Source organism: Periplaneta americana, chromosome 16, assembly GCF_040183065.1.
Source record: "Periplaneta americana isolate PAMFEO1 chromosome 16, P.americana_PAMFEO1_priV1, whole genome shotgun sequence".
Lineage (NCBI taxonomy): Eukaryota > Metazoa > Arthropoda > Insecta > Blattodea > Blattidae > Periplaneta > Periplaneta americana.
The window spans coordinates 97,235,028-97,249,151 of NC_091132.1; the positions used below are offsets into that span (position 1 = coordinate 97,235,028).

Sequence of the window (14,124 nt, forward strand, 5' to 3'; positions counted from 1 at the left end):
GATGGGTTTTCGGAATGTACGACTGCCAGAGGCGACTTGGTTTCCTGGAATTTGTGCCAGACAGAACCCGGAATACTTTGCTGTCCATTATTGAAAGATCCGTTCTTCCTGGAACAGAAATTCATTCTGACGAGTGGGCAGCGTACAGAGCAATACCCGCTATTCCTGTAATTCCACCTCTGACTGTGAATCATTCCGAAAATTTTGTGGCTCCATTGACAGGTGCACATACCAACAATGTGGAATGCTTCTGGAAAAACGTGAAGCAGAAGCTGAAGGAGATGTCCGGCACTAGTGACGCTCATCTACCATCCTACATGGACGAGTTCATGTGGCGGCAGCTGAATGGGAAGAAGACACGGAATGCATTTGATAACTTGCTGGATCAAATTGTAGCTTTCTACCCTGTCTAATCCAGTGCAGCAGAAACAACGGCTCTTTTCAGAGCCAACATATAATATTAAAGAGCAGAGTGCGTAGTGATATTGTGTGTTACAGACTCGTTGTGTATGCTATTTTTGACATTTTTCTTGAAAATCGTTCATAATGCTAAATAAATTATAACTTCAAATTTCGGGGCTACAACTCAAGAAATAATGCCGTCACTGGGTTAAAATTATAGATTTAAAGGGAGAGAGAGATTCATTGTGTATAGCCTACAAGTTTTTAGATTTTTACAGCAATTGAATTATACCCCCAATAAAAGTTAATTAATTTTCGGGGCCCGAACTCGGAAAATATAGCCGTCACTTGGTTCAAACTGTAAACTGAGATTTAAAGGGAGAAGTTCATTCTGTATACACTTTATTTAGATTTTTCGAGCAATTTTATTATGCATATAATAAAGAATAATTAAATTTCGGGGTTCGAACCGTCGACTAACATTTAAAAGAGAGGTTAAAGTGACAGACGTTCATTGTGTTAAAATGATTAGATTTAAAGGGCGAGATTCATTGTGTATACAAGTTTTTAGATTTTTACAGCAATTTAATTATACCCCCAATAAAAGTAATTAATTTTCGGGGCCCGAACTCGCAAAATATAGCCGTCACTGGGTTCAAACTGTAAACTGAGATTTGAAGGGAGAGGTTCATTGTGTATACACTTTCTTTTAGATTTTTCGAGCAATTGTATTATACCTATAATAAAGAATAATTTGCATACATAAAACCGTCAGCTTTCTTTTAGTATGGAATGCTTTTGAATCCCGCTTTACTTGCATGCGTGCAAGAACGACCTAAGCAGGGACCGCTAAAGTTTACCATTGCCTTCAAATGTAACACAGAAAAATGACATTATTTCAACATACAACAGATTTGAAGTTTTAAGTGAAATTGATGACCAGATCGCAGAAATCAGGGAACCCAAAGCAGAACTAATACACCCACGTAGACAAAAAAAACTGTCAAATCATCGAATTGCAGTGTATGGAGATAGCCACGAAAGAGGGATTTTAGATCCAACGACACAGCTGTGGTACTAATAGGGGGGTCAAATGATGTGTATAAAAACCAAACTATGGATATGTTAAAGGTTATGAAGAAGAAGGCATTACTTACTTACTGGCTTTTAAGGAACCCGGAGGTTCATTGCCTCCCTCACATAAGCCCGCCATTGGTCCCTATCCTGAGCAAGATTAATCCATTCTCTATCATCATATCCCACCTCCCTCAAATCCATCTTAATATTATCTTCCAATCTACGTCTCGGCCTCCCTAAAGGTCTTTTTCCCTCCGGCTTCCCAACTAACACTCTATATGCATTTCTGGATTCGCCCATACGTGCTACATGTCCTGCCCATCTCAAACGTCTGGATTTAATGTTCCTAATTATGTCAGATGAAGAATACAATGAGTGCAGTTCTGTGTTGTGTAACTTTCTCCATTCTCCTGTAACTTAATCCCTCTTAGCCCCAAATATTTTCCTAAGCACCTTATTCTCAAACACCCTTAATCTCTGTTCCTCTCTAAAAGTGAGAGTCCAAGTTTCACAACCATACAGAACAACCGGTAATATAACTGTTCTATAAATTCTAACTTTCAGATTTTTCGACAGCAGACTGGATGATAAAAGTTTCTCAACCGAATAATAACAGACATTTCCCATATTTATTCTGTGTTTAATTTCCTCCCGAGTATCATTTATATTTGTTACTGTTGCTCCCAGATGTTTGAACTTCTCCACTTCATCAAAAGATAAATGTCCAATTTTTATATTTCCATTTCGTACATGAAGAAGACATTAGCATCATTAACACATACAAATGTAGTCGTAGTTAATGTACCTTTTAGACATGATTTATTACTCCAATCTTGTGTAAACCAAGAAATAGTAAAAGCTAATACATGGACTCTGTGATCATTTCAAAAACGTGCAGGTTATAGATACTGAAAATATCAGTAGAACTTATTTCACCCAACATGGGTTTCACCTAAACTGATCGGGCAAAAATGAAATAAGTAAACAAATCAATCAAAAACTAAATAAGAGCAAACTCAGTGTAATAGCCCTAGGATTTGGAGGAAATAAACTCCCCACCAATGAAGTAGCGAATTGACAGAAAACTTGTAATCTGAACAAAAACAACCACCCAAGGTCTAGAAAAAATTTTCAAAATATAAAAAGCAATGAAAGTACATTAAACATATTTCATCAGAATGTTCAGAGTATAAGAAATAAGAAAAAAAACTTAGAAGTATTGATTAATTATAAATTAGGTGATATTGACGTACTAGCGTTTAGTGAACATTGGTTAAATGAAACGGAAATTGATTTTATTAAATTTAAAGGGTTTAAATTGGAAAGCATATATTGTAGACAAACAAAAACAGGTGGAGATACTTGTATTTTCATCAAAGATGGCATAAAGTCCAAAAGAATCTCTAACTTGGACAACTTGATGTGTTAAGAACATTTTAAAGGAAGCATAGTACTGTTGAAATAGAAAATAATGTAATTGTAATCTGTTTGTATCGGAATCCTAAGAGTAAACTAGAAATTTTAGTTGAAAAGTTAGAGACTATATAAATTATTTTTATAATCGTAATAGTAATGTAATTATTGTAGGCGATTTTAATATAAATCTCCTAGATGATAATAGTAAAAAACGACAGTTTATGGATTTACTACTTCCATATGGCCTAGAAACTATGATAAATTCACCCACTAGAGTTACTTATAGATCACAGAGTGCAATAGATCAGTTAATTATAAATCCAAATGTATTCCAGTATGAAACTGAAAATTTTGACTCAGGTATTTCTGACCACTATGGACAGAAAATTACTTTAACCTTGAACAACTTGAAAATAAATCGTAGTAATTATAGATATAATACAGTATATCCAGAATATACATTCAAGAGAACATAACTTCTTGAAATAACTTACTAGCCAATATACTTACACAAAATGATGTTGGCGCAACCTATAATACATTTGTTGAGACATTAAAGTATTATATGAATATTGCAATGCCACTAAAGAAAATAAAAATCATTAACAAAAATAAGTCAAAATGGATAACAAAAGGTATCCGTATTTCTAGTGAACAATTACGTTGTCTAAGCAAATTAGCAAATTAATGAAGGAAAAATATGTCACTGACAACTTTAAGTTATATTTTAGAAATTACAAGAATATATATAACAAAGTGACTAGGATGGCCAAAAAACTACATAACGGAAATGTAATTAAGAATTCCATTAATAAATCAGATACTATTTTGAATATAATACAACACGAAATTCAGGGTTCTGTAAGAGGTAAGAATAATTACAGTATTAATAGCAATGGTATGGTTACTGCAAATCCAGTTATCATAGCTCAAAAATTCAGTGATTACTTTGTAAACATTGCTAGTAACTTAATTAGCAACAATAAGCCAATAATAACAAACACTTCTCAAAAGACTGCAAACAAAAATGTGATATACCCCTCCATTTACTTCCAACTGACAACTGAAAATGAATTACTTTCTATAATAGGTAAATAACATGAAAAACAAAAGGTCCTCAGGTCTAGACGGATGGTGAAACTTTTTACTGAAGAAGTGTTCTTCATATCTTGTAAAACTATTATGTCACATCATAAATCTGTCACTGAATGAAGATCATTTCCCACAAAGTTTAAAAATTGCAAAAATAATACGGTACCAGTATACAAAAAAGGACCAAAAACAGAGATGGAAAATTATAGGCCAATTGCATTACTATCGGTATTTTCAAAAGTTATAGAGAAGGTTGTACACAATAGAATTACAGCCTTTATTAATAAATTCAAAATTTTATCAAATGCTCAAAATGGGTTTCAAAAAGGGAAATCAAGTAGCAATGCAATACAGAATGTCATTGAAGAAATATATGAAAAATTGGAAAATGGAGAACAATGCGTGGGAATCTTTCTTGATTTATCCAAAGCTTTTGATCTAGGTGATCATTCGATTCTCATTAATAAGTTATCAAAGTATGGAATAAGAGGAACTCCACTTAAATGGTTTGAATCCTATTTACAAAATAGAAAACAATTAGTAGAAATTGAATATCTGGATATCAAATCAAAATTAAACAAAATTAGCCACTCTACTCTACAAAATGTTAATTATGGAGTCCCGCAAGTTTCAATAATAGGTCTTCTGCTATTTTTATTATATATTAATGATTTAGTAGAATGTTGTGAAAATGTTAATGCTAAATTTTCTCTTTTTGCTGATGATACAAATGTGTTAATCTCAGGAAAGAATAAACAGCAGCTCTAAGAAAATACGAATTTTATTACAGAACAGGTAACGGTATGGTTTGAAGAAAATAGATTACTAATCAATAAAAGTAAAAGCATTGCAATTGGATTTCATCACAACGTAGATGTTCCAGATTTATATTTAGGAAGCAGTCTAATAACATATGCAATGAATATTAAATTTCTTGGCATGTTTATAAATGATGATCTTGATTAGGGGTCACACGTTGACTGTTTATCTAAAAAAACTCTCTCAGATATGCTTTGCAATTTAGACCCTCAGATCATCTGTTAATATAGATATACTTAGAATTTCATATTTTGCTTATTTCAATTCTTTATTGTCATACGGTATAACTTTTTGGGGAAAATCTAACCATTGTTCCAAACTATTTCAAATTCAAAAAAAAGTTATAAGAATTATGTTAAATCTTCGGAGCAACACAAGCTGTAGATCTTATTTCAAAATTCTGAACATTCTCACTCGTATTTACATATACGAGATTTTGATTCGTGTACATAAACAACTCCAACAATCTACCAGAAATGAACAAATTCACAATCACTATACAAGAAGAAAGTCTAATTTGCACCTGTTTGGACACAAAAGTTCTCTTTTTGAAAAAAGTTTTTCTTACAACGGCAGACTTCTATTTAAAAAATTACCCGGGTCTATTAAACACTGAGGTTAAATTAAAAAAAGAATTTAAAAAATTTCTTATGGATGGTTGTTTTTATTCAGTACAAGAATATCTTGAATGTTAATATTTACAGTTATTAAATGTTAAGTTGTACGTATATATTTATTAATAGTAGATGATAAAAGGTTTCATAGATAATTATTAAGTCTAGGTTAATTGTGTGAAGATTTGACAATTTTAGTGGTAGTATTCAATCATTTGTCAGTATTATACACCATGTTATTATATATATATATATATATATATATATATATATATATATATATATATATATATCAGTATTATTTTGTAAATGTTTATTAGTTTTAGAACTGTTCCTAGTGTTAATTTGACGTGTCCAACATCATCCTGTATGATCATTAGGACGAAATAAAATACATACATACATACACACACACAAAACCATAGAATCCCCATATAATGGGGTTAGGCTCGTCTGATAATCTTCTTCCTTCCCTCGTCGCCTCAAAGTACGTATATAATAGGAGCGCAAGAGCATGCCTCACGCTGTTTTTCTGCATTCCTCTACTAGTGGGTTATCCAAAACATTCTAAAATTAGATAATTTTACAATTATCATCTAAACAAAGTCGGCCTGGGTGGCGCAGTCGGTATAGTGCTATCCTTCTGTGCCCGAAGCTGCTGATTCGATCCCGACCCAGGTCGATGGCATTTAAGTTTGATTAAATGCGACAGGCTAATGTCAGTAGATTTACACCGGCGACGCAGGCAATTGCGAGCGTCGTTAAATAATTTTCTTCAACAGAGCCTGTATCTCACGTGTGTTACACACGCGAATGAACAGCTGAGGTTCATCTCAACCTTTATCGTGTTTGCAGCTACAATGCTAGAGCGCTGGTCTTTCATCCAGACGGTCCGGGTTCGATTCCCGGCCAAGTCGCAATGGAATTTTGTAGTAGACAAATCAGATACTGCAGAGGTTTTTTTAGGGGCAATCTCATTTCCTTCTATCATTCCACCAACACCTCTTCACTCCCTCTCATTTAATCTATTATGTGCAATAGGCAAAATAGGCTGGAGTTGTACGGGTTTCGGATGCTGATATAGGAAGGGCTTGTGGCTCCGATTCTCTGGGGCTTATCAGGCTACCCGTCTGCGAAACGGGATCTGGCTTTATCAGGGACTAAGGCAGGATGGTCCATCTGTCAGCATCAGATTCACGAATTCCACACGTGTCGCCTGTCGGACTTGAACAATCATCGCATATTTAGGGTGCACAATGAGTCAAAGCATGACTAAGTGGACGGACCTGTCCCGGGTCTAGACTCGTGAAGCAAGCCATTGTACAGTTGTAAAAAAAAAGGTGGCCGCACTCGTGAACAGCGAATATTTTCTAAGTCCACTTCGGGTCACGGCGATGTTACACGATGCATGTGCTTGTAGAAGCAGTTCCGGAACTATGGAAGTATTCCATTTCTGTGTCTTGTAGACCAGAGGTAAAATGCTTGCTTAATGTTTCGAAGGTTGTGGGTTCGAGCCTTCTTCAACTTTTCATTTTATTTTTTAATCGTTCTTTAGCGATATAAATAATATTCAAATTATCATTTATATTCTGTAATCGTTCTTTATCGAAATCAAGTTATCTATATTTTGTTATCGTTCTTTTAGCGATATAAATAATATTCAAGTTATAATTTTTGTATTCTGTTATCGTTCTTTAGAGATATGAATAATATTAAAGTTATCATTTGTATTCTTTTACCGTTCTTTAACGATATGAATAATATTCACGTTTTTTATATTCTGTTATCGTTCTTTAGCGATATCAATAATATTCAAGTTATCATTTATATTCTCTTTTCGTTCTTTAGCGTTATAAATAATATTCAAGTTATTTATATTCTGTTATTGTTCTTTCGCGATATAAATAATCTGTATTTTATGTAAGTAATTATTATAATACAAATAACCATTCTTCTTTATAAAGTGGGTTATTTTATTTAAATAATTAAATATATATTATATAATATCTTATATTAATTAAACAAACCGACATTTGTCATTTATATTCTGTTATCATTCTTTAGTGATAGGCCTACTGTATAAATAATATTCAAGTTATTTATACTGTTATCGTTCTTTAGCGACATAAATAATATTCAAGTTATAATTTTAGCGATATAAATAACATAAATTTAATATCAGATTTAGAACAATACAGTTATATAATACTGGTGTTCGTTTTTCTTTTTATATCATTACATTATACTATCTTGAATCGCAATAAAATGAAAAGGAGTGAGGAGGAATTGAACCTGAGACGTTGACATTTAAATTCCGACGTTTTTCCGCTGAGCTATGAGGCCATAAGTATGGAAACATTTTCGGAAAAATTGGCCAATCTCCCTCCAAGATTTTCTGATAATTTGTAGAAGCTAGTCCAGGATACGGGGGACAAAGGCTAATTGGGATTTCCCGGTCTCTGATCGGCTCAAACATCCTGATAGAACTAATATTTAACCCTTGCGGTGAATTTCGGTGAAGTCCAGAGGGCCCAATTAGTCAAATCCACTCGCCTCATCTCCACGTTTGGACCCCCTGGGATCTAATAAGATGCGAAAGAGACAGTAGTGTACGGCAAACCTGCAAACATGAGCAAAGGAAGCTTTTAATAGAAAAAAGGAGCATTTTCTGCGGACCTCTGGAAAAAGGACTAAGAAAGAGACTAGTGAAGTGCTTTGTGTGGAGTGTGTCATTGTATGGGGAAGAAACATAAACATTACGACGAAATGAAGAGAAACGAATAGAAGCGTTTTAAATGTGGATGTGGAGAAGAACGGAGCGTGTGAGGTGGACAGACAGAATAAGAAATGAAGTTGTGTTGGAAAAAGTGGGTGAAGAAAGAATGATGTTGAAACTGATTAGAAAGAGAAAAAGGAATTGGTTGGGTCTCTGCTTGAGAAGAATAATGGACGACCTTAGGATATGTGAATCATATGCGGAAACTAAGAGGAAGGCAGAAAATAGGAAAGATTGGAGAATGCTGGGTTTGCAATGAAAGATCTGCCTCATGAGCAGAACAATTATGTATGTATGTTCAGAATGCCTGGAATGTCGTGTCTAAGAACAGTGGCTATTTGCAAAGACTAGTCGATTCCATGCCCACTCGACTGCAAGATGTGATCGAGATAAGGGGAAGATAGACTAAATATTGAATCGTGGCTTTTTGTTTTGTTTTTTTGAACGCTTAAGTGTTTGAATGTTCTAAGGGGACGTCAGTAAGTTTATTTTGTTTATGCCACGAAAGATATTTTTGTTGAGAATAAAATCTCTTTTCTTTCCATTTACAGCCACAATGTCATAATCATAAAGTCATGGCATAATACATTAATGAACCTGATGTTAATTACTAAATAATCGTAAAAGAGAAAGGAGTAATTACGTATATTTTGTCTCTCTCTCTTAAAAAAACAAAAAAAGAACATAAAAAGCACGAGATTGTATTCGAACGCAGGACCTCACGAATGAAAGGCCTAAACGATACAATTACACTATGAAGTAACACACAGAACACTTTAATTATAACTGTAGATATCAAGCAACGTGGTCCAACAACATGTAACATCGCCTGTCTCCGAATTGTAGCGAAGATACACGAAGGGAACTTTGCTTCAAGAGAGCGGCCACTTTTTCTTTTGACAACTGTACATCAAGCGTCAAGTTAAATTTACAATGACTTGAGAAGTAATTGACGTAGCTAATACGATATAATGAACACCATTATCATTAATGCAGTTTTTCCTACTTTCAATTTCGCTGGATACAATGCGAGGGTTTCCATTTAAAAAATTAAGTTTGCGTTGCAAATTATTACATTGTTGAAAATCAAATTTATTGAGCCCCTCCCATGTCTTTATTTCTGTGAAAGCAGTATTTCAATATAATGGTAAAATTACTGTAGGTGACTCATCCTGTATACGAGCTCAATTTCTATCATGAAACTAGGTAATATTGTATCATTTGTCAGCTCCGTGTTGAGGCAGGCCAACATACAAGGCAAACGAACATGTGCCCTTAACCTTAGGGCTGGAATGTGCTTCGCATCTCCGTCTGTCGCATATCATTCGCTTGCTTCTAGCGTTCCGTTCCGGCGCTCAGTTCAACAAAAGCGAGAGCAAAAGTAAAATTTAGCTGCGGAAAGTGGCGAGCTCAGTTCGCGGCTGCATGTGCGTCGCGTCGCGTCGTTTTGTGTTCGCGTCGAGTCGTGTTGCGTCGCTTTGAATTACGTGATTTTTCGTTCGGTTGTCGTGTGCTCGGTATTTTTTTTTCTTCTATGCGTTATCCCGCGTGCTCTCATCGTGTTTTCACGTCTCGCAACACTGTTTTATTCAGCTTAGAAGTGAGGTGATACCTTGTGCTACGAAGAAAATTCGGCATACTTGTCAACCACAAACGCAGTTCAAACATATCCCCATAAATTGTAAAAAAAAAAAATATATATTATTCACCCTCTCTGACGCTCACGTGTTTTCTTAACGAATGTGTAGTCTTGTTTACCGTGCCTTAGTTGAAGATCATAAAAAATTATGACAATACGAAATGAAGGAATAAGTTATATCTGAAATTGAAGATTGTACAGTAATAATTCTGGACGCAGAAGACAAGCTTATAATGCCCTACCACTATTCGTACTTCTACAGTAAATCAATTGCCGATCCAGAAGGCAATGTGCGTCATTATAACTTTCGAAAGGGGTGAGTTTCAAACTGAACTTCCCGTTACACCTTATCCTTCTACTGGAGATTATTTTTACCTTCATTTGCTGAGTATATCGTACTTCTTAGTATGTCACCATTTCATTTTTCATTTCATTTCATTTGTTGTATTCCATAGATCTTACATCAGCACTGAAAGTTTACACAGGGTGCAAATTGACGGGGAGATGTCGGGGATCGTCCCTCTGGAAAATGTGATGAAATTAATTTTTTCGTGCCGATATAATTTATCTCCTTCAGACCCCTAATTTATAATTTCCGTATTTTATATATTACTAATGAAGTATACTCAAGTGCATTGTTGGTCAGATGGTATAAACCAGAGATGGGCGTAACGGAGGGGAAGTAAATGTTATCCAGTTCACCCCTGCCAATATTTCGAACGTGTTTACAACACATAAAATTGGGTTCTCTTTCGCTTAGGGCTGTACAAAACTAATGCGACATGCCATTACATTAAACATTTCAAGTTAATTCAAATATGTAATATAATAATAATAATAATAATAATAATAATAATAATAATAATAATAATAATGATTTATTTTAGCTGGCAGAGTTAAGGCCGTAAGGCCTTCTCTTCCACTCAACCAGCAAAAAGTATACATACATATGTATGAACTTACAAAGAATTCAACAATTTGATTTAGATAAGAGCTACATGTATACAAGAGTTATTTACGAATTAAACAGCAAAATTCTATGAACTATTAATTAAACACTGAAATACAAACTATGTAGCAGAATTAAGCTAAAATACATAGAATGTTAATATATTTCAAATAATGTTAGATAATAGAAAGAGATTATTATGAGTCAATTTTGAAAATACAGCACTATCAGGATGCATGTCTAAAGGAAGGAGTAACAATGTAGACAGTGATAGTTTAAGTCAGTATGATTGGAGTGAAATGCTAAGAAGGTTATCTTTTAAGCTGTTTTTTAAAGTGTTTATTGTCTTGCAGTCCCTAACACTTTGTGACAGGAAATTACATTGTCGCGAGGTGGATTCTGTAAAAGATGATGAATAACGAGATGTTCTATGAAGAGGTATACTTAAATCGCCACAGATAAGTGATCTGGTATTTACGTCGTGGTTAGAGTATAGATAAGTTATGAGATGATTAGACAGCGGGAAAAAAGTCATTCGGATGTGAAGGTAACTACAACGCGAGTAGTTTGTCTCGTCAGAGAGTTGTTGTTTACGTAAGCACAGTAGGCATACTAGAGGCGCGTGCAGGTAAGAACTGTTTTCGAATCGATGATTCAGAAGGTGCTTGATATTTTGTGTACTCTTCTATAAACCCTTTAAAGTGAGGATTGTCCAATGTTTTGAATGGAATATTGCAACTTATCATTCGACACAAATCCTGGCAAAAGTTATATTTCATATTTGAGGCGGAATTTGAACTTGAACCCTTATTTTCTTCTAACATAGAGCAACATTTTTCATGTTTTTCTGTGTACTACATTGATGTTCTAACAATTTTTTTTTATCTTTTTTAATGCACACAATACATAACCCACATGTAATTGTTTCACCAGTATCACTACTAAAAATGTCGACATAATATTCTTTTATTGAAGAATACACTCTATGTTTTTTGACATCTGTCTTCGGCATTATGATCACTTCACTGAACACAAATGAAGACTATGTTTACGTATCTCAATGTTCTCTGTTCGCGTGCGGACGAGGACTGACTAGAGAACGCAGAGTGGCAGTTGTTTTTGTGTTCGCGTGGTGCTCTCTGCGGACGGTACCGTGTTGTAGTTACCTACTTGGGAAGCGCGCACACCTCATGTCATAGTCTATGCGTACAGTATTTGCAAACCGTAAACATGACTTTTATTTGACTTTTTTCCGCTGTCTAGAGATGATAGTCTGTTAGACGTGTACGCTCAATATTTTTAATCAGGTTCATTTTAGAAAAAATAAATATTCGCAGATATAAGTGGAATCAAATACTGTCAGCATCTTAGCTGCGAAATTACGCAGGTTATGAGACTTGTTATTAGGTAATAATTCTTAGAATGTCTTGTTGGTTTTATTTTTACTTGGTTATTTAACGACTCTGTATCAACTACAAGGCTATTTAACGTCGATGGAATTGGTGGTAGCGAGATGATATTTGGTTAGATGAGGCCGAGGATTCGCCATTGATTACCTGGCATTTGTCTTACGGTTGGGGAAAACCTAGGAAAAAACCCAACCAGGTAAATTAGCCCAAGCGAGAATCGAACCCACGCCTGAGCTCAACTGATCGGCAGACAAGCACCTTAGCCGACTGAGCTAAGCCGATGGCTCCTTGCTGGTTTTACCTGGAATTTGAGAAAGGGTATTTTCCTATATGACTCCTCTATGTGCCAGGGGCTCGGACGTAAAACATGGTAACTGACATTTTGGTCAAAAATGAGATATGTAGCGTATAATATGGTACTTTACATTCTACGTCTAATGCAGTAGTTAGTTTTCCAACATCTCAACAGATGGCAGACGTAGGAGATTTTTCTTTCCTGGTAACTACACAAACTGTTGCATGTATAAATGTTTACTACCTAATAACTTCAAAACGTTGAAACGTCACTTACCATGTTTTACTCCCGAACCCATCATACGATAAATTGATCGGACTACATTTTCAACTAGTAGCGTTTGTGGGTTGCTTTTCCTTAACAAATTATTTTTGTAGATTCTTATCATTTCAACTTGCATAACAAATTACATTAAAATAACACATTGCTTCATCGCATGTAACAACTATTTTATTAATGTAAACCATTTTTAACAATCCTGTTTAAACTCTTACCTATAAGTTTATACTCGCCAAAATACTTCTTATGTTCGAGATCGAAGTGCCATCTGATATTATGTTTCATATAAATTTCAATTGAGTAGTTGAGACATTGAATTTTACCTTTATTCATAATAACAAAATCGTCTTGTTTCTATGTCTCTTGGAAATCAGAACGAGTCTATCGCTGTGAAGTAACGGTTAGCATGCCCGGATTCAGATCTTGATTGGGACAAGTTACCTGATTGAGGTTTTTCCGGGGTTTTCCCTCAACCCATTAAGAGCAAATGCTGTGTAACTTTCGGCGCTAGACCCTGGACTCATTTCTCAGGCATTATCATCTTAATTTCATTCAAACGTTAAATAACCACAATAGTTGATAAAACGTCATAAAATAACCAACTAAAACTTATAACGATACCTACAATTTATTAGCCACATTCCATCACTTTACTCCCCTGATTAGAACGCTATGGTACCGAGCTCAAGCTCTGCTTGCTGTACGTAGCCGCAGACAGGTAAAATATTAATTGTGGAGGGAGAATTGGAGTGGTGTATACAGTGCCCACGCGGAAACATTGTGCCTATCCCTGGTATAAACAAATGCTATCTAGAGAGGATTCCATTTTAAGAAAAAAGCATTGAACATTCTTGAGGAAGATTTTTGGTCCCATTCAATAAAATAACACATGGAGAATTTTGAACAACAGGGAACTAAGGGATATTTATAAAGATCCGAACATAATAGCCTTAATTAAAAATCGAAGACTACGTTGGCTTGGACACGTTCTACGGCGTGATGACTTTCTTCTACGAAAAGCTTTCGACTATTCTCCAAGATGTACGAGACCTCTTGGTAGACCTCATCTCCGTTGGCAGGACCAAGTATATGATAATCTTTCTACAGTGGGAGGACGACAAGAAGATGCAGGGAACAGAGACGAATGGCGATATATCGTAAATGAGGCTAAAAACCTCTTAGGTTTTGAAATGCCCTAAATTGATTGATTGATTGATTTATTATTAAACCGCGGGAGTGCGGGTCCTTTACCGTCAAGTTAAGTATGACTGGAGAGTTCTATGGCGAGTGTACTGAACTCTCAGGTAAGCAACTCACTGTGCGTGCTTCAGGCGTACAGTCTTGAGTATATGAATTG

General features: G+C 35.0%; 2 protein-coding genes across 5 annotated transcripts in view; one reads left to right on the forward strand and one right to left on the reverse strand.

Annotated features, from left to right (window-relative positions):
* LOC138690970 (transmembrane channel-like protein 7) overlaps positions 1 to 14,124 on the reverse strand; it is a 93,557-nt gene that overhangs the window by 26,549 nt on the left and 52,884 nt on the right. The gene's annotated exons all lie outside the window — the stretch shown is intronic.
* Positions 9,616 to 14,124, forward strand: part of CalpA (calpain A) — a 560,472-nt gene continuing 555,963 nt past the window's right edge. For all 4 annotated transcript variants that reach the window (XM_069812566.1, XM_069812574.1, XM_069812571.1 and 1 more), the window contains exon 1: positions 9,616 to 10,151. In XM_069812566.1, coding sequence (XP_069668667.1) covers positions 10,069 to 10,151 — 83 coding nt within the window. In that variant the 5' untranslated portion in view covers positions 9,616 to 10,068. The remainder of the gene's footprint in view (positions 10,152 to 14,124) is intronic.